At 53.3% G+C, this 19821-nt stretch overlaps 1 protein-coding gene across 1 annotated transcript in view; it reads left to right on the forward strand.

Moving 5' to 3' along the window:
• The window catches only part of SND1 (staphylococcal nuclease and tudor domain containing 1), a 420688-nt gene that overhangs the window by 389263 nt on the left and 11604 nt on the right, over positions 1–19821 (forward strand). Inside the window, exon 17 of the mRNA XM_019452638.2 lies at positions 15032–15220. Within this exon, the coding sequence (XP_019308183.1) occupies positions 15032–15220 (189 nt within the window). The remainder of the gene's footprint in view (positions 1–15031; positions 15221–19821) is intronic.

Genomic DNA, 19821 nt, shown 5'->3' on the forward strand with positions numbered 1-19821 from the left:
CTGAAGTATGATCCAGGTCATTCCACATGCTAGAGCGTGTTTGCCTGGCCCCACCTGTGATGTCCTGCCTGGCCCCTCCCTGAAGTATCCCCACTGTCTAGCCCTCAGAGTTGGCGTGCTCCTGTGAACCCCTCCAGTGCCTGCCGTCTGTGCTACCATTCGGTGGTCATGGGTTTTACATGGCATTTTGTCACTAGTCGACATGAGGCAGCTTCGTTGTGTCTTCTCAACTGAAGCTCTTTGAAGACAGAAGTTATTTTTTGTCCGTTTGCATCTATTGCAATGCCTAATGCAGTGCTTTTCTACTTAGGAGATGCCAAATAGCTATTTCTCGGTTGGTTGATTACAATAAGTCCTAGGTCTCTTTACACATCCTTAATGATTTTTATACATTGCAGTTCCTTCAACATCTGTCTTTCCATTTTGAAGAATCCTAATCATTTTTGGATGTTCTCTTCTCTTTAATCAGCTCAACTGGGCATCCCTGGTCCTTCTCCAGCCCTGCTGTATCTTTCCAGAGATGCAAGGCTGAACCACAATGATCTCCCCTTGCAGGGTACATTGTACTCTATTATAACTATAACCTGCACTTTCTGCTGCTTGCCTGGCCTTGGAAGCTGTCTTTGTTAGGGAAGCTCTGGACAGCAACCAGGAACATAGCCATGTGGAAGGTGTTGCCCAGAAACAAAAGAGCCCTGCCAAGCACAGTCGCCCAGGAGCCCCCTCCATCAAGCCCCTTCTAGCACTGCCTAGAATCCTGATGCTTGGGCAATGACGTGGGGACTAGGTGTGGGTGCAAAAGAAACAGGCAACAGCCTCACTTGGAGGGCATAATGTAAAAGCTCATGGATTACAAGAGCAGTCTAGTTGATTCAGGACTTAACGTGAGCACTGAAGATGGAGTTGTTAGAAAGAGTGAATTAGGGAAGGCTTCCTGGAAGGTATAAGTGGTGTGGGGGAGTTGCCCCTTGGACACATCTTCACACATTTTCTCTCGGCACTCCTGGGCAGAAACTTCCTGAAGTGGGGGTTCTCTCAGCAATCCCTTACCGGTAAACGGCCAGACATCTCTCTGAGTATGCTCCGCACCTCTGCTCCTCCCTTGGCGGTGCGGGGGCCGCTGCATGTCTGACTTTTCCGGCTGTGATGTAGGGTTGTGGCCTCAGGGACCAGCCGGGCTACAGGAGGCGGGTTGGGCAGCTCACTCGGCAGGCAGATCAGCTGAGCCAGAGCAAGGGGGGCTGGATTAGAGGAAATGAAGTTGGTGAGAAGGGGAGTATGGTGTACTTCGAGAAGATTCACGGTACTGAGAATCTCTCCTCATAGCCCTTCTTTTTCTTTTCATGCTCCTTACGGCATGCCTTTTACTACCTGACTAAGACAGAGGATGGTGCTGGCCTTTCCTTTTTTTTCTTTTTTTTTTTTTTTTTTCCTGCTCTTGACCTTCCCACTGTCTGTTTTCCTGCCCACTGGCTCCAGGCAGCAGCTCAGGAGCAGTGGGCAATTGAGAGCATCTTCAAATAGCATTAAAAGAAACCCAATTGCTTAAATAATGTTTACGTCGAGTGTCAGGGTGGGGGCAGGGATCTCAAAGCTTTTCCCCCCCGAGGACACTAACAGAAAGTCTATGGCGGGAGAAGCTGCGTTGACAGCAGTGGCTGCAGCCACACTGTCTTCTGTCAGAAGAGCCTGGAGCAGGCACCTCCGCCTAGGAAAGCGTTAGGCTCACCACGCTTCCTCCAAAACCAAAGGTATTGTCTTAAAAGCGTAATTGTGCCTTCCAGAAGTCTTAGCCAAAGATGCTGAGCATCTTCATTTCCTGTCTCCATTTCAGAGCACACCTACGTTGGGAGCACTCCCCGTGTGGAGCAGAGAGCAGGTGTCAGTGGAATTCTGCTTAGTGTAACCAAACTGGAGGGTGGAGCAGGGCAAATGAGGCCACCCTCATTTGGAGGAACCCCATTCGGAGGAACACAGGATAGCTGCTCCCTGCCTGAGAACAGGACAAGATCAGCCTGAGCAAATAGTAGGGCTGAGGGGCCACCCATTAGCTCCTGGGACCTCATTAAGCTGAGTTGTGTTCGGCACGTTTGGTTGAAATGGGGGAGAGAGAAATAATTGTGACTAATGGCGCTTTGAGTCCTGTCAAGAGGATGGGCAGAGAGTCATGTCAGCAGCTAAGCTGCTGACCCATCCTATGTATTGTCCTTTCCTACCACTAATACTTTTCCCTCTCTCGCCTTTGCTGTCACTCCAGTGGCTTTGGGTACTTTCAGGAGGTAACTACAAATGTAGCCCAAAACAGCATGAGGAGTCCATGGCCCAGGGAGTTGGGGAAAGACAGGGAAGAAGAGGGAATGTGGCCTCGGTGCGGAGAAGCAGAGGAGTCAACACACCCGTGCCGGCCCACGCCCTTCGTTCCTGGTCTTTTCCTGAGCAGAGATGGCCCGGACCAGCTGCAGACCACAGAGAGGTTTGGGAGGGCTTATGACATCTGAGAGCTCCACTCAGACGGTACAAGCAGTGCCATAGTTTCACTGTCAGTAGCAATAAATGAGCAGTGAGGAAGCTCAGCCTCGACCCCCAGAAGAGGGCAGGGGCCGGGACCAGGGTCATTGACCAGGCGATCTGGCCTCTGGCATACCGCACTTATTCCAATCTGGGCTATGTGTGCTCAGACCGTATAATGGGTGGCTTCTACCCACAGGCCCTTCTTTGTATTACGGAGAGGCCACAGAGATCACAGGCCCTCCAGGTCATACTGAGCAAGGGCCTCGTTTGCCCACATGACTGGAGGGTGAGCACACAACAGCCCTCGCCCACTGGCACTGCTGGAAGAGGACGACTGTATCATCTGAAAGGATTTTTTTATTTTCCTTACCGTGTTGAAATAGGTTTGAGACAGACTTTGGGAACGTGCATGAAACACAAGCAGAGTCCCTGAAGAGGCCCAGATCTCCTCTCCACTGGGCCTAAGAGAGCAGCCCCTGAGTGTGGTGAGAGGGGAGCAGGGGGCTTTCTCTGTGGCCTGTCCAGGAGTGTGGATCACAGGACTTCTGCCGGCCCTACCGCTTTGCCTCCCTGTGAATCGGAAAGGGGTGCCTGCCGAGGACAGCAGGCCCAGGGCCAGCTTCCTGCTGGCATGCGAAGGCAGCTGGATTTTAAGGAAGAATACGGATGAACACAGGGGCAGGGGGAAATAAATTGCCTGGCTCCTAGCTGCAAGTGTAGGATTTTTATCTGTTCCGAATTCTTTTCTCTTGTGCCTTTCTCTGGCCTGCAAGAGGGATTAGTGTCCATGCACCTATTCCAAGAGACCAGGTGATAATGAAAGAGAAAGAGCTCCACATCCCCTTTCCCCTAGCATAGGACATCCCTGCCACAACCTGACCGCATTTTAGTGGCCCCCGTGGCCACAGCCCAGTTCTGAGAACTCTGAAGTGACTGAGCTTGTCCAAGCTCCAGATTCCCTTAAACCTAACAGCAGTGGCCTTTCCCCAAAGATTTCCCTGTTCTCCTAGAAGGACCTGAGACCTGCCCACACTGGCAAGTGACTTGTAGCTTGAGGCTTTCTCAGCCCTGCGCTCAGATGTTCCCTCAGGCGACTGAGTCCTAACTGGGACACCTACCCCCTGGCTTGGAGGACTTAGCAGACAGGCTCTGGGGTCCTGTCCTGTCCTCTTAGCTCTTCCTCTGGCTGTCTCGTGTCTGCTTTTGCTCTTCACCCCTTCCTTGCTGAGGGATGGTGGCCAGGAGTGGTGGATGTGTAGGAGACCAGAGGGAGGCATACACAGCTGCTGCCTGTGTTCATGCCTGGATAAATAGAGGAATCCATCCTCGCTCCAGTTATATTCAGTACAGGCAAAGCCAAGTGCGAAACAGCCCCTTCTGCTCGTGACGTCTGGGAGCCTCTGAGTCATCAGTGCTGGCTGCACTGACCAAAAGCCAGTTTCTGCCCCTCCGGGCTCCTATGAGCAGACCTGCTGTGACAGGGGCATCTGTGGGAACATCCCTGTCACCTTAGAGAGGTTCTCGAAACAGGCCTTCTCCCAATTTGTTCAGCGCCACTGGATTTCCCCAAAGACCGTTTTCTGTCCCAGGAACTTTCCTTCTCCAAGTTGACTGCCAGTAATCTGGAGAAGCTAAGACCTCTTACCTTTCATCATCTGCTCACTGAATGCCTCCCGTGTGCCGGTAACAAGACATTAATAAGTGCCCATTATGATACTGTAATTAGTAGTGGCATGTGGGGGAAAGCATTGCTAAGTAAATAATGTAATAGTTTGAGTGAAATCCCATCAGTGCAGAATCTTCATGGGCTGGGTAGGAGTTCACAGGTGCCGTAATAGAAGGAGCGTTCTAGCCGGGGGAAGAGCGTGTACAGAGGCCTGAAACGATGCGTCGTGTGTGTGGAGCTGGCGTTGGTTTGGCGTGACCAGAGCAAAGTAACGAGGGCCACAATGGTGGAAGGTGAGACCAGTAAGAACCCAGTGGTAAGAAGCTTATACTCTGCTGTGCTGAGGAATTTGGACTTCAGCAGAGAGCAGGGAAGGGTCTCAACAGCAGCAGAAGGGATCAGGTTTGGATTTTCTGGTTAAGTAACCCAAACGCACAGTAACTGTGCGCTTACTATCTACCAGACTCTTCCTGAGTATTTAACTAGAATCAGTTTATTTATTCTTTAGTAAAAATCATTGAAGTAGGCACCATTATTATGCCCATTTGACCACTTAGGGTCCCACAGCTAATAAGTAGTTGAGCAAGGCTTGACTCCAGGTGGTCCGGCTCCCCAGCCTGTCTCTGACCATCGTGCTGCACTGCCTGTGATAAGCCTCACTGCAGCATTGTGGAGGGGCCATTAGGGACACTGGTGGCAGGGATACCGGTGAAGGGGACTGTCCCCCAAAGGTAGGACCTGAACTCAAGGAGTGGCAGTGAGGATAAAGAAGAGAGGAAGAATTCAAGCGACGTTTATGAAGTAGAATTAGTGTGATCCGGAGATTGAGTGTGAATATATAAGGGAGCCAAGGATGACTCCCAAGCTTCTCGTGCTGCTGACTGGGATAAGAAATGCAGGTGGAGGCACAGGTTTTATAGTGACGATAGTAGATTCGGAATTAGACTCGTCACATTTGAAAGTTGTCAGGTTGGAGCTGAATTCTGAAGAGAGGTCCGGACTGGAAATAAAAGTCATGGTGTCCTATAACTCCGAGAGCAGTGAAAAATGGGGGCTGTGCAGCTTAAAGTGGCCCCCTGGTAAATATCCGTATTCAAGGGGCATGTTGTTGGGAAAGAATTCACGATTGAAACTAAGAGCAGGGAGAAGAAGCCACGATTGAGAATCACAGAGGCCTAAAAAAAAAAAAAAAAAAAAAAAAGGTTAAAGTGGAAGAGGGCTTCTTAGCTTGGTTAGATCATTCAAAAGGTCAAAATCGATGACATGTGAGAAGAAATTGTTAAAATTACAGTTGCGAGGTCTCGAGTGACTTAGAAGTCGCAGTTCCATTGCAGTATTGATAGCGGTGAACCATCGCAATGGATGGGGAAGAAAAAGAGAGTTGAGGAAATACTCTGGGTAAGGAGAAATAGGTTGACTGGGTGGGATAGGAGGTCAAGGCAAGGTTTTCTCGGATGGGCAAGATATTCATAGGCAGAGAGGTGGATGGGAGAGGGGATTGGAATGGTGACAGTATGTGAGAGGTGACTGGTAGGTGCCCGAGGAAGCCAAAGAGGGTGTGATCTAGAGCTAGGTTTCTTTTTCTCTGGGGTGGGAAGGAAAGAAGTAATTATGGGGGCGCCTGGGTGGCTCAGTCGGTTAAGTGGCTGACTTCGGCTCAGGTCATGATCTCGCGGTCCGTGAGTTCAGCCCCCGCGTCGGGCTCTGTGCTGACAGCTCAGAGCCTGGAGCCTGTTTCAGATTCTGTGTCTCCCTCTCTCTGACCCTCCCCCGTTCATGCTCTGTCTCTCTGCCTCAAAAATAAATAAACGTTAAAAAAATTTTTTTTTTAAAAAGAAAGAAGTAATTATGAATGACAACATAGGAGCTTTTTAAAAGCAAGATGCGGGTCCCCATAGACACCCACAGCAGTTCAGGTAAAGAAGCCGGAGAGCTGGAGTCAGCAAAGCAGAGGGCGCCTGTCCAGAGTGGGCCTCGGGATCAGGGGGACACACAGGTCCTCATAAAGGGGGAAGTGGCATTTTAACTCGACCTGATTGAACAATATTCGATTACTTTCAGACCAGGTCAGACATTTGATAGCCACATGTAGTTAGTTATTCCATGTCATACATACACTGATTTGCCCTGACAAGAGGCCAACCTTCCTCTCGCCGCTAGCCCGGTCCCCACAGGGCTCGGGTACAGCCTGAGGTACTCTGGCTGGGCTTTGGAAAACGCCACCGTGGCTGCCTCCGTGGCCCACGCCAAGGTTTGGGATGAAGAACTGCATGGGGGCACCTGATGAACAGCAGTCTTGTCTTCACTGCTCTTTTGGGCTGGCGCTGCTCTTCTCCATGTCAGCCAAGGAGGATGAGAGGAGCTGGGCCACTCGGTGTGCCCCACGGTCTGAAGGAGTTCCAAAGCTTGGCTCGGTCTCAGGAAACCTGTGGGGAAGGGTGCCACCAGGGGTGCCCTGGACAGGGGTGCAGAATGAGGGCTTCCTGATTCAGGGTCATTCCTGCATGAGTCTCAGAGAAGAGAGAGTTAAATCTCCTTCCAGCCTTTAGCCCCGGGTTTTCCTGAGAAGATGAACAATCTACTTTCCTCATTGTCTGCACCAAAGGAACAGATTGCGTCAGTTTATAAACTGTGTTACCGCCTGCAAAGGCCTGGAGTCAGCAGGTTTGCATTTCCCGGCAGACTCCGACGATGCTGATCACTTTGGCTGCCGCCTCTCTGCCTCAGGCAGGACCAGGAGCTGCCCCCCCCCCCTACTCATCCCACCCCTCATCCCTGAGGTATTCTGGGAGAGGAAGAAGCCCTGAACTTCTAGCTGAGCCATCTTGTTCTGTGCTCAGGCCTTCCATCAATTTCCAGGAGCTTCTTGACCCCTCCGGCCACCGTGCCGACTCGGGCCTGATTTCCAGGCATTCCTAGGGCTTTGGCTTGGGCCAGCACATGGATGTCCGAGGGAGGTTTTCTGGAGAACAGTTGGCACTGTGGGCTGGACTTGAAAGAGTCATCTGATCTGGAGGTGCCGCGGGGTTAGGAGCAGGGGCGCTGATGGGGACCAGAGCGCTGCTTCTCCAGCACAGGGGAGATTTGTACTGCTGCCTGCCTCTCCTCTGCCCACTCCCTGCCAGCAGCTGCCGGTAATGAGACCCAGGAGGCATTTCATGGGCACTGCCTCTCCAGCTCCCAGAGCGTTACATTATTAATTGCAGTGTGGTAACGTTCGTCGTCTCTGAGAGACGTTGCTGTGTCTGCGCGTGCCTGTGAGTGGCGGGCACACGTTGGCTGTGTTAAGCTGCTACTATATTAAGGTGAGGTGTCTCTTCAAGTTCACAGCTCTAGCTGTGGCAGCACGTTACAGCCTTCATGCAGCATCAGTGATGGTGGAAAACCAGCTCTGCGGCGATGCGGCTACCTCTGTGTAACAGGCAAGGAGTCTCCGGTGCAGTCTGGCTGCTCTGGATCACTGCTCACATTCTGGCAGAAAAGTGGTGGGAGGCGTGGGTTCGGAAGAGGCTGGAGTGCCCTTTGTGCCTCTCTGCAAGTTTTCCTGCGGGGCCCGAGGGTTCGCAGGGGGCTTCTCTGCTTGCCCTTCTGTCTCCTCAGCCCCCAGTCGTACTGGTACACCATCAGTGCCACCACCCAGCCCCGACTGTCCCCTCAGCTAGTTCACAGCCGAGAGCACCCTAAAACCTTGGTTCTGCTCTCATTTGTGTGTGAGGAGACTGAGCCTGGAGGGGACGTGACCCGCGTCCTCCCGGCCCAGATCACAGTTCCAGTCAGTCCGGTGCTTTTTCTTTGTTCCTCGGTGCCTTGTCATCCAATCTTCCTTCCTGCCGTGTTCCTAGTTTCAGGCTTTTTCCCATACTTGTTGCTGGTGGCTTTGGGGGTGTTGAAAGCAGGCCTGTGGCCAGACAGTATGTGGGAAGGATAGAGGCTTCTGCCTGTCATTAAGGCCCCTGATGTCACCTCCCCAGAGGCAGCCCTGAGCAGTCTGCTCTCTGCCTTCTAGAGGAACTCGCAGCCTGTATAACCTCCATCGCCGTCACCTGTGCGGGAAGTCTTCGTTTCCAAGGGCCCCAGGGCAGGGGTGTCCTGTGCCACTGCTCTTGTCTACCTGGCTTCACCTGTCCTGCCGGAGGCGGCCCACCTCCCCTGGAGGAGAGAGCATCCCCTCGCTATTTTCCAGGCATTCCTCAGCCTCCCAACCGAAGAGGCTGGCTAAAGAACAGTCCTCTCCTGCGCTCAGGCACTGTGCCTAGAGGTGGGGCTGGCACACTTGGGGAGATCGTACCTTTTCTCCATCCTCTTGACACACAAAAAAGGAAGGTGGGTACATAAGTATGGGATCTCCCTGCCCTCCCCCATTGCCAGTCGCCTCTGTGCTGTACCTCCTTTGGCTGCCCTGAGTCACCAGTGGAGCGTGCAGCCCCCTGCTGTGTCTCCTCCTCTGCTCAACACTTCAGAGTTTCTTTGCCCTGAGCGCCCCTAGCTGCCTTGTTCAAGTTTGCCTTTCAGTGGAGGCAGCCTCCAGTGCCTTCTCCCTCCCCTGGCCCAAACCTCACCAAGACCCAAAGGAGGCTGCAGGAGGACCTGTGTCTTTTCAGCCTTGCCCCAGACTTGGAACCACTAGTCATCCAATATGGTTCCTGGAGCAGGAGAGGTAGGACAGCTACCTGAACCCCCAGGGCAGTCAGAATTTCCTCTGTGGTCTTATGGTGAGCTCTGAAGTGACCAATCTCTCTCTCTCTCTCTCTCTCTCTCTCCCTCTCCCCCTCTCTCCCTCTCTCCCTCTCCCTCCCCCCCCCCCCACACACATACACATATACTTTACATAAGGTTTCAGAATCTGAAGGCTTAGTGGCTGGGAAGGAGCAGGACAAGTTGAGAAAGAGGAGTAGTATCCATAAGACCCTCAGCCCCTGGGTGGCTTTCACTTCCCTTCCTGTGACCCCATGCACCGTTCTAACCCTGCGCTGCACCCCAGGCCCAGAATGTGCCACACTGCCTAGAGAGAAAGATGACTCAGACCCCACTGCCTGCCTGATGGAGTAGTTCCTAAGAAGCTGGACAGAATCCAAACAAGGGAAAGGAAGGGCAGTGTGGAAGAGGGGAGCAGGACAGGGACCGAGTATATTTCTGGAGGCCAAGGCACTCCAGCCACTAAGGAAAGAACTATAGGCAATGAAACAAATTCATGGCCACCACAGCTTCTCTCCTCACTTGTTCTCAGCCACGGAGAGCGAGCCAGAGCCGCTCCAGTTCTCCCCTTTCCTCCTTTCCCTTCTCCCCTTCCTCACGCACCCGCAGCTGGGAAGGGTGAGACCACAGCCCGGCTGGGTGGGCACTGAGGTGTGTGTGCTGCCTGGGCACGGGAGCTCTTCCTCAGTAATTAGGAGACATGCAAATTAACAGCCTGTGCCGTTTGTATTAATTTGGTAAATAAGCCAGAACAATTTCATTAGTGGCACATTAACGTGCTTGGGAGCAGGAGAACGTGTCCCACTGTGAGGCAGCGGGCCCGCCGGCTGCCCCAGCCCACGGACAGGCCGAGTCCAGTGTGTCCAGCTGCTCTCCCGCTGGGTGCGGCTGGCCGGGCCGCGTCCCCTCCCCTTGGCCCTGTGGCAGAGAGAGACGCGCCCCCCCCCTCGACTGAGCAGAACAGCACCTGGTTATTCAGCTGGGTGTGAGGACAATCACACATTAGCTCTTCCCATCGGCCCACACTTGCCTTCCCTCCACTCTGTATTTTGCATGAGGCCCCCTGGGTGTAAGAAACCCAAACCTTCTAGATGGAGGGAAAGCTAAGGGGATGGAGCTCAGCCCGAGCAGGGCTGCTGCTGGCCCGTATTAGCTGAAGGGAAGAGGAAGCAGTTTTATGTTACTTCCTTGGATACATAGGATCCGCTTCTCTTTTTACGGACAAGAAAACTGGCTAGGAGAGGAGAGTTTGTGGGACTTCCCAAAAACCCCAGCCAGAGCTAGGATTTGAGCCCAAGTCTGTCTGACTCCATGATCCATGCTCTTCCTGCCATCTCATTGCCCGGTCACTACACCCAGCTCTGGGGAAGACGCGGGGGGGAGAAAAAGCTTTGATCCCCCTTGGAGCAAACAACCTAGTTGAAGAATAAAGATATTTGGAAATAAAATAACTGGCCCTACTATGAAGTAAAAAGTTGATGCTGATGATGATGATGACGATGAAGCACTTATGTGTCCAGTAATCTTCTACATGCTTAGTGTATGTATTAGCTCATTTAATCATAACAAATCCTTTGAGATAGGGAATATTGCAATGCCAGTTTTACAGTAAACAAGGACACAGGGACACCTGGGTGGCTCAGTCGGTTAAGCGGCCGACTTTGGCTCAGGTCATGATCTCACAGCCCGTGAGTTCGAGCCCCGCGTCGGGCTCTGTGCTGACAGCTCAGAGCCTGGAACCTGTTTCAGATTCTGTGTCTCCCTCTCTCTGACCCTCCCCTGTTCATGCTCTGTCTCTCTCTGTCTCAAAAATAATAAAATAAATAAATAAATAAATAAATAAATAAACGTTAAAAAAAAAACAAGGACACAGAAGGTTAAGTGACTTGCCAAAGGTCACATAGGTGGGAGGTGGATTTGAACTGAGGCAGTCTGGCTCCACAGGCTGCGCTCTTAACCTCTGTGCTGTACACTCCCCTCTAAATGCCAAAGGGTGGGTGAGCCTATAGGTGTCCACAGAGTGGTTGACTTGGGGATGGGTTCGGGAAGCCTTCACAGGAAGGTGGTACTGAAGCTGGAAGAGCTCAGCTCACAGGGCCCAGTTCGGACCAAAGATCCGCACCCGCTCCGTCTGCCTCAAGAGCACGGGGCAAGAGATGCTGGCAGATGGCCGGACCAGCCGGGGTGCCCAGTGAGGCAGCGGCACGGTGTCCTTCGGCGCCTGAGGAGCAGGTCCGACCTCAGGCGTCTCGGCCGCCCTCTTCCTCGTTCTCGCCCAGCTGCTTCCTCAGTGGGATGCCATGGCCCCCCTCAGGATCTCTCGGGAGGCCTCCTCCCCTCAGCTCTGTTTTCCTAGGCCTTAGCTTCAATATGAGCATTGAAGAGGGGAAGGAAGAGAAGAGCCTCCATCTGTTCCCTGCTGACACCGCCTGTGTCCATGTGGACACGTACTCTGTGGTACCCTAAAGGCCGGATCAGCTCACGTGTGTCCACACCGAATGCCCACGCACAAATGAAACACTCCAGCAGCCCACGGTCATCACCCAAGTCTTGAACTCCCGATGTCACATGCCATTGTAGGAGGCCTCCCAAGGGAAGCTGTCGAGTCCAAATCTCTCCCTGAAACACTCCACAAGATGCTGAAGAGACAAGTAGCAATATTGTATAGCACTTTCCGGTTTACACAACACTTGATTATAATAGCCAGAAAGAAACCGGAAGAGGTTTCCTGTGTATTTGACATGAGTGAGCCTCCCCTAACTCCTGTCTTCAGTTTGAAACAAACTTGTAGGAAATAGCTCTCCGTATACGTCTAGATAGTCAATCCTCATTCTGTGTGATTCCGTTTTTGCAAATTCACTTGCTAAAATTTACTTGTAACCCAAAATCAGTGCTCGTGGGACTTTTTTTTTTTTTTAATGTTTTATTTATTTTTGAGAGAGAAACAGAGCGCAAGTGGGGGAGGGGCAGAGAAAGAGGGAGACAGAATCTGAAGCAGGCTCCAGGCTCCGAGCTGTCAGCACAGAGCCCGACGCGGGGCTCGAACTCACGAACTGGGAGATCATGACCTGAGCCAAAGTCGGATGCCCAACCGACTGAGCCACCCAGGTGCCCCATGGGACTTTTTTGATCATTTGTGGATGTGCACTGTAGTGAAAATTCCAAGTCTGCTGGTGAGCACATCTCCCACCTGAGGCTGAAAAAGGTGCTGCACAGCCTTCTTGTTCAGCTGTCACCCCACACACAAGTGTCTTGTGGTCCTGCATTTTTCCTTTTTGTGTGTGTGCTTTCTCTTGGTGATTTTGTAGTTTAAAATGGCCTCCAAGCAGAGTGCTGAAGTGCTGTCTAGTGTTCCTAAGTGCAAGAAGACTGTGATACGCCTTAAGGAGAAAATACATGTGTTAGATAAGCTTTATTCAGGCATGAGTGATAGTGCTATTGGCTGTGGTTTCAATGTTAATGAATCATCAGTATATATTAAATAAGGTGTCTTTAAACAGAAACATGCACAGAAGAAGGTTATGTATTGGTAAGTTGATAAAAATGTGATGAGAGTCCTGCAGGAATCTAATCCTGTGTTTCCCCTGGGAGCAATGGTTCAGGATTCACTAATTCAGTGTTCATGGTGCCTTTATAGAACATAAGTACCACAAACACTGAGAATCAGCTGTATCTGTACATCTCCGTATGTATGTGTGGTTTATATGTACTTTTTAACTAAGAGAAAGTATCAAAAACCTGAGTCTTAAAGTTGATCAGAAAAATAGAGCATATACAGACATTGGTCCATGAAATGTTATAGTCAGGCTACAAATTCCTGGCAATCGATCTGAGAGAAACATGATGAACAGTGAACACTTATACCAACCTAGGACCACCATGCTTAACCCTGTGCTTGCTCCCAGTGGAACTCTCCCAGGACTAGAGAAGGGTTAAGACTTTGGTCTTCCGATTGAATTCTTTGTGCCCAGAAGGATAGACACGGCACAGGGCTTGGCTAGAGAGGTCACAAGTCAAGATACTTGGGAGTAGCCCCATCCCTCCACTGAGCCCAGCCCACCTTCCCCTGAATGCCTTTGATGGAGAAAGTACCTTGGTTGCAGCAGCCATAATGAAAGGGGAAGCAGAGACCCACAGGCTACAGTTTTATCTCCCTCTGTAACCCAAGATGGATTCGGTGAGAGGACAGTGCCCAAGGCTAGAGATTTCTTTCCTCTGTGCCTGGCTGGGCCCAGGGACTTGTCAAGCCCAAGTTAGCATATTGATTGCAGGCAGGGAGAGGCTGGTAAGTGTGAAGTCAGCCAACAGGGTTGGTAGTGTTGACCCCAGGAGTGGCTCCCAGTCACTGTGTCTGTTGCTAGTGTGAGCCCTTGAGAGGCCATCGTCTGGTTTGCAGCATCAGAGGTGAGGTGTGAATTTGGGGTTTGCTATGTGGAGTGAGGTCTAAGTGTGGGCACCTTATAGGATGAGAAGGATTGTACCTGCCTGGGTGTTTCATCAACCCGTCTCTAGGGTTCTTGCCTCCATTCTAGCAATCGGGTGCCAAGAGGATTTATGCCAGGGAGCATCAAGCTTCTTGTCACAACCACACTAGCCCACCACAGGCTTCTCAGAACTGGAAGGAGGCCGTGTGCTCAAGCAGGGCAGCTGTCCTCAGTTTTAGGAAAACGACACTTGGCTACTAACATGGCAAAAGACCAGAGGTCCAGGAATAGGGGACCTACCTACCCACCTACAGAGTCAGCTTGGAATGGATCTATATGTAGTATCTTTTTTTTTTTTTTTTTCCTAGCTCTAATAAACTCTTCATATCTGCTTCTGGGTCAGACCCCAACCTCAGGCATCATTGAACTTGCATTTCCACTTGAAGGGTTAACCGTAAGCCTTAAGTAGGAAGAGGGTGTTCAAGAAAAGGGAAAAGCCAGGGTCCTGCCTTCCTGGTCCTACCCCTTCTTCTCCCCATTGCCTTCTGTCTGCATGGCCAAGTCACCTCTGTCTACTTACAGGGTGCCATGTCCTCCACATCTCTCCCTGCTCTCTTCCCTCTCCTTCCCTCCGCTCTCCTCTCTAACCCTCTGCCCTGGGCTGCTGCTGCTGGCTCCAGCCCAGGCTTCAAAGAATTCCCAGGTATTTAGACATTCATTTTATTGCTTAATCGAGCTTGAAGCTGTTTAAATTAATACAAGTTTTCATATTTGGCAGCAAAGACTTTTACAAGCCCCTTTTAGCAGAGAAAGGAGGAGGTTGAGGAGAATCAAAGAAGAAATTCACCCTGGGCCATTGCCTTCATGAGGTGGAAGCAGATCAGCTACCACAAGGGCCAAGGCATCAAGGCCACCCTCTTGGAGGAGCAGAGTCAGTACTGGGGTTCGGGGTCTTGGAGAGGCCCTCAGTGGAGGAGGCTCAGATGCCCCCGAGCCCTGCAGGGATCCCTGAGGGTTCTGAGGTTCCGCCACAGCATAAGGCCCCAAAGACTGGCCTGATGGTAGTGACTACACCCTTCTAGTCACTCCCTGTCAGGAGCAGCCCCCCGCTGTGGTCACCCCACAAATGCCCTCGTGTGTTAGTAAACTCCCTGTTCACATCCTTCTGCCCACCTGCCCCCTTCCCTCCTCTCCTTGCCTGGCTCTCATCCAGCCATTTTCATCACCTCTGTTAAGCATTAATTCCTTCAGCTGTACACCCCTCTCCCCAGGGATTGTCTTGCTTCCCCAGGGCCTGCCTGTCTTCCTAGAAGAGCCGGGGGTGGGTGGGCGCTAAAGAAGAGTGGGATGTTCCCAGAGCTATGTCTGCTGCTTGTCTCACTCCCGATCCCCAGGCTGCACTCACACGCACACGGCTAACGCAGACTCGCTTGCTTAAGCTAAGGGGAGCCGAGTTTACCCTAGGAGCTGTCTGCCAAAAGATCTGAGGAGAAGGGAGTTTTGAAGTTGCTTGGTCAGTGACGTATCTGTAAGGATGATTCTGGGGTGTGAGAGGCTAGAACGCGTAGGTCCCACTCACAACTGAAGCGAAGGGTTCTAAGAGGGTCAGCAGTGCTGGAGCTCCAGTGAGCTCTTGCTCTTGTGCCTAATGCGCTCCTGTCCTGTGGTGTGAACGCCCTGGCGGCTGGCCAGGGCCTCCCCCTGCAGGCTGACACACCCTTTCTCTGTTCCCCAGGTAGAGGTGGAGGTGGAGAGCATGGACAAGGCCGGGAACTTCATCGGCTGGCTGCACATCGATGGCGCCAACCTGTCCGTCTTGCTGGTGGAGCACTCACTCTCCAAGGTCCACTTCACTGCTGAGCGCAGCTCCTACTACAAATCCCTGCTGTCTGCTGAGGAGGCCGCCAAGCAGAAGAAAGAAAAGGTACGGGTGTGGAATCGGCCTGGCCGGGGAGGAGGTGGGCGCCACCCCAGAGCTCAGACTTCCCGCCTTCCCGCCCCTCCCAACACCACTGCCTCCACACAACAGACAGAGCGGTCATCCCCCACCTGAGGGACCCCGGTTGGTGTTGGTCTCAGACCCCACGTCAGGAGCCACACGTGACCGAGGGAGAGGCTGCCAGCTTAGGCTTCGTCAGCCACAGGCCTCCTCTGGTGGACCTGGTGGAGGAGAAAGCTGTCTGGAAGGTGACCTTGGAGCCATGAGAGGAGTGCCTGGGAGAGCCCCTTGTGAGCAGGAGACTGGGGAGTCCTCCCTTCGCCAGCCCGGACCCTTCTTTGCTGCCCTCGGAGCAGCTGGGCGACCCGCAGCCCACTTCTGAATTTCTTTCGCATCGCCCTGCAGGGAAGCCCATTTTGGAAGCTACCCCAGGAGATGCATAAAGCTGTTAGGACAGCAGATTTATAGCCCATCAGTCTCTGCAGACACTGCATTGAAGAGACAAGGGGGGTGGGTCGGAAAGCAGCTTTTGGAAACAAATGGACGATTAAGGAACCCAGTGGTTTGGTGGTGGGAGCTGGGCTTGGCACCCCCCAACTCAGCCTGTCGCCACTGACTTATAGTCCAGCCCTGATAATGGGGATAAATCAGCCGGCCACCAATTTGTCAGGGCTTCTCTGAGCTTGAGGAGGATTTCATGGGACAGCCGTGCTGAGCCATAAATTTGTTCCAGGAATAAACGTTTCCTTCCCCATGGGGCAGCCATCTGGCTTGCAACTCGCCTCCCAAAGTCAAGGCCCAGACACCTACCAAAAGGAGTAGGGGGCATCAGGGCCCAGAGGCTCCTCATTCTCTTCCAACCCAGAGCAGCCACCTCCTCACTGGGTCCTTCCCAGCTGTCTTCCTTCAGGCACTGGCCCAGGGACTCCTGCCTAGATCTCTCTGTCTTTTCTTCCCGTCCCCTGGGGATTGGGACAGGTGACCAACCCTAATGAGAGTGGAAGAACTGTAGGGAGTGGTGACCCACAAATCTTGGGACAGGTGAGAGGGACTGTCCCTGTCTTGGAGGAATAGGCCACCATGAGGCCTCTGAGGACACTTCCACCCTTCCTTGTCCCAATTCTGGTCACAGTAAACCCCGTCTTCCTAGAGTGATGGGGAAGCAGGCAACCTTAGCCCCTACTGCAAAGGAGCTTCCTCTTGGCTTTCCTGTTAGTGAGAGCTGAACTTAAGACTGCCAGCCCCGTGTCCTGTGCCTACTGAAGGGAAAGGCTGAGACGTGGTGCTGGGGCCTTGTGTGCAAAGGGCTGAACCTTCACCAAAGAATTAGCAGCAGGGGGTCAGCGTGGCAAGCACCGGCCTCTAAAGCCCAGATTCTGAAAGCGTCTCTGCCCCCAGGCCCTGCTCCCTTAGTCACTCAGCATACGAGCCTCTTCAGGTCTGAGTGCCCCTCTGTTCTCTGAGATTAGAGACCCCAAAGGGACCCAAGAGAAGACAGAGGGGAATCTGGCCTGAGGTGGAGGAATGGGTGCCTTGCTGGGTGTTGTACTGGGCACCACTATTTCCCACGCAGTGGATTTGTCTGAAAGAGCCCAGGTCATCGTTTCACTCTTGCCACATGATGATGTTGAGGAGTAATTACCAGTGATTAATTACTTCCACAGGCTGCGTGGTTTTGTTCCAGTCCAATTAAAATGCAGTGCGCTACTCAGTGCAAGAGCCTGCCTGCCTGCTGGGTCCCTGTCCCGCACATCCCATCCTCTTCGGGGGGTCGTGGCAGAACCTAGTATGCCTTGCCTCTTCCGGTGGGGCTGGTTCCCAGGAGCGGTGTGTGTGTGTGTGTGTGTGTGTGTGTGTGTGTGTGTGTGTGTGTGTGTAGCACTGCAGCCCCCTCAGAGTTGGCTGGACTCAGATGAGAGAATTTGGTAGTTGCTGCATATCTGAGGTATTCCCAGGATGGAGGCAAGGATCTCCAACCTTGCCTCACTTGTGACCCCATGAGGGCTGCCTTAGCTGTCCGGAGACAGGCACATGTGGCTAAGGGATCATGGTGGTACCTGTGAGCTAACCAAGGAAAGGTAATGCTGAGAGATTTTGTGAGACTAAGAGCATGCAGATGTCTTTGGGGAATGTGATTATATGTGTGCACATTTGTTAGCGGATCTGAGGGAACCTGGCAATGCTAGCTTCCCTTCCATGAGAACTTAGCTGCCTCCCTGCTGGGCCTGATTCCTCCCTGTGCCCTGCAGACTTCTCTCCTCATGAAGATGCTGGTTGGGCCCTCCTCTTCCTCTACAGGAAGCTAATGCCAGGTTACCCCCTCCTCCTCCAGGAATCCTGGGCGGGTCTGTGGACCAAAGAGGGAAACACAGATGGCAGGCACCAGAACTGCCCTCCCTCCCCGGCCCCCCCTTCTGCCCCAGCAGAGCCCTGGACAGGGCTGAGTTGGCCATTGATCGCCTTTTATTGAGCTTGTCTTCCCCACTGAGATCTTGAAGGCCTCCACAACCCTGGCCCCGAGCCAGCCCCACCCTTGGAGCCTATTGAGCGGAGATATTAAATAGGATTTAGAAAGGAAGGCCTCCAGCCAGTGGAGCCTCAGTTCACATCCCCCGTCTCCTGCCAGAAAGAGGATCTGGGACTCCCTGGGGAGGGAGTACAGGAAAGAGGGAGGGCCAGGGACGGGTGAGGACAGGAAGAGAGAGCCTATGCCCCTGACCTGGCCCCACAATGTAGACAGGAACTGGCATGACAGAGCAGCAATAGAACAGAGAAGGGAGGAAGGAGCCGCCTCCCTTGCCCATTCCCCCACCTAGGTCTAAGGCCAGGGTCACGGAGGGGTTCCCAAGGGGCCCCGCCTCAGGACACAGTGCCATCCTGGCCCCCAGCCTGACCACAAACCCTACCACGAATCAGAGGAGCTGGGAAAGGCCTTTCCACATTAATGCAGTCCGGAGGTTTTCCCAGAGCAAAGCAGAGCCCTCTTGGGTGGGTCTCCCAGCATGCCTAGGCCCTGCTGCTTAGACCCAGTTCAGGCTTGCCTGCACCGAAGGCCAAGAGCATTCCCAGCTTCAGCGTCCCATCCTCCGGTCAGCATCTTGGCCACGCAGGTCCTTCCCCAGCTCTTCCATCTGCCCAGAGCCTGGGGGGAGAGCCATAAGGCACTGATTCTGTGCACACACAATTACTGTTCTCTCTGGAAGGGGTCTTTGGGTCTTCTTTGTCATCGCCCCATGGGTCCAGGATGAGGAGCATCCCTCCTGGGAATTCCCCAAAACAGGCTCCTTGGCAGAGGTCTGAACTGTGAGAGGGCTAGGGATGGCTATAGGGAAGTGGCACCCGTCTGGCAGGTGCCTGCCAGTGTGTCTGTCCCCTCTGCCCCAGTTTGCAGAAAGGCAACATAAGCCATTATGGGCAAAACGTGCCCTTGTTCTAAGGGTGGGCCAAGCTCTCAGCTGACTGTCTCCTTCCCACCAAGAAGCCACCTAGCCGGGCTACGTTTACCGGCTTGCTGGTGGCTAGGTCCCAGGGAACAGATGGTCACCTCCATCTCCTGAGGGAAACCTGCAGGGCTCCACTATTCAAGGGGCCAAGCCAGCTCCCTCTTAGAAATGGAGTTCCTTTATCTGAGGAGCAGCTCTCCCTGTCCTACCCTTTGGCAATCTCATGCTTCTGGTGTCTTTTCACCTTGACAGGCAGCGGGGGGGGGGGGGGGGGGGGGGGGGGGGGGGGGGTACACCCTGCTGTGCCCCTCCTACCAGTGAGCTGTGGGACCTTGTCACTGGACTGGCCCCACTGCCACACTCCTTGTGGGAGCAAGAGGCCTGCAGGCCGTCCCTGAGGCTTTTGTTTGCATCATCCGTGACCTCCAGCTTGCTGCCCACCTGAGCCTGCCTGCAGAGGAGCTCCACCCTTCTCCCCAAGGAGGAAACCTGATGCTGTCGCCCAAGGCGCATTTACTTGAGGAGTCATTAGCAGTTCCTGCTCCCCCGCTGTCAGTCTGTTCCCAATTCATCACCACCGCTGAGGAGACTCCTTCCCCACAACCCCCACAGCCTAGGGAAGCAGGGCAGGGTTAGGATGGAGCCCAGAACGGCTCTGAGCCTCAGGCCCACTCCAGGCCAACGTCTGAGACGTGCTGGCTGCACCTGGGAGGGAGCCAGAAGAGTGAGGTAGATGGGAGAAGGGCCCACTGCCTGGGGGTGGGGCAGAAGGAAGGCTGAGGGGTTGGAGGGAGGGTAGGTACTGGCTGGTGGGGGGAGGCGGCACTTGGCTTCAGCTTAGTTGAGGCAGTACTGACAGTCCTGTGTCTCAGTGAGAGTCCTGTCGGTCCTCGAGCTGCAGAGGTCCCAGAGAGGCTAGGACTGACTGAGTCGTCACCCCCCTGGGGAACTTTCCCCTAGCAGGGCCCAGAGAGAAAGTCTACCTCAACAGGATGTGGGCCTTGGAACGGGAAGTAACCGTGGGTGGTCCCCCAGAGTGCTCCCAGCAGTCTGTGCCATGGCCTCCAATGGGAGAGGCCCTTTCACAGGGAAGTCCGAAGGCTAGAGACGCCCTTGGGCCAGGAGTCTCTGATCTGACTGAGT

Source organism: Panthera pardus, unplaced genomic scaffold, assembly GCF_024362965.1.
Source record: "Panthera pardus isolate Hobbes unplaced genomic scaffold, ASM2436296v1 HiC_scaffold_8, whole genome shotgun sequence".
In the NCBI taxonomy this organism is placed as follows: Eukaryota; Metazoa; Chordata; class Mammalia; order Carnivora; family Felidae; genus Panthera; species Panthera pardus.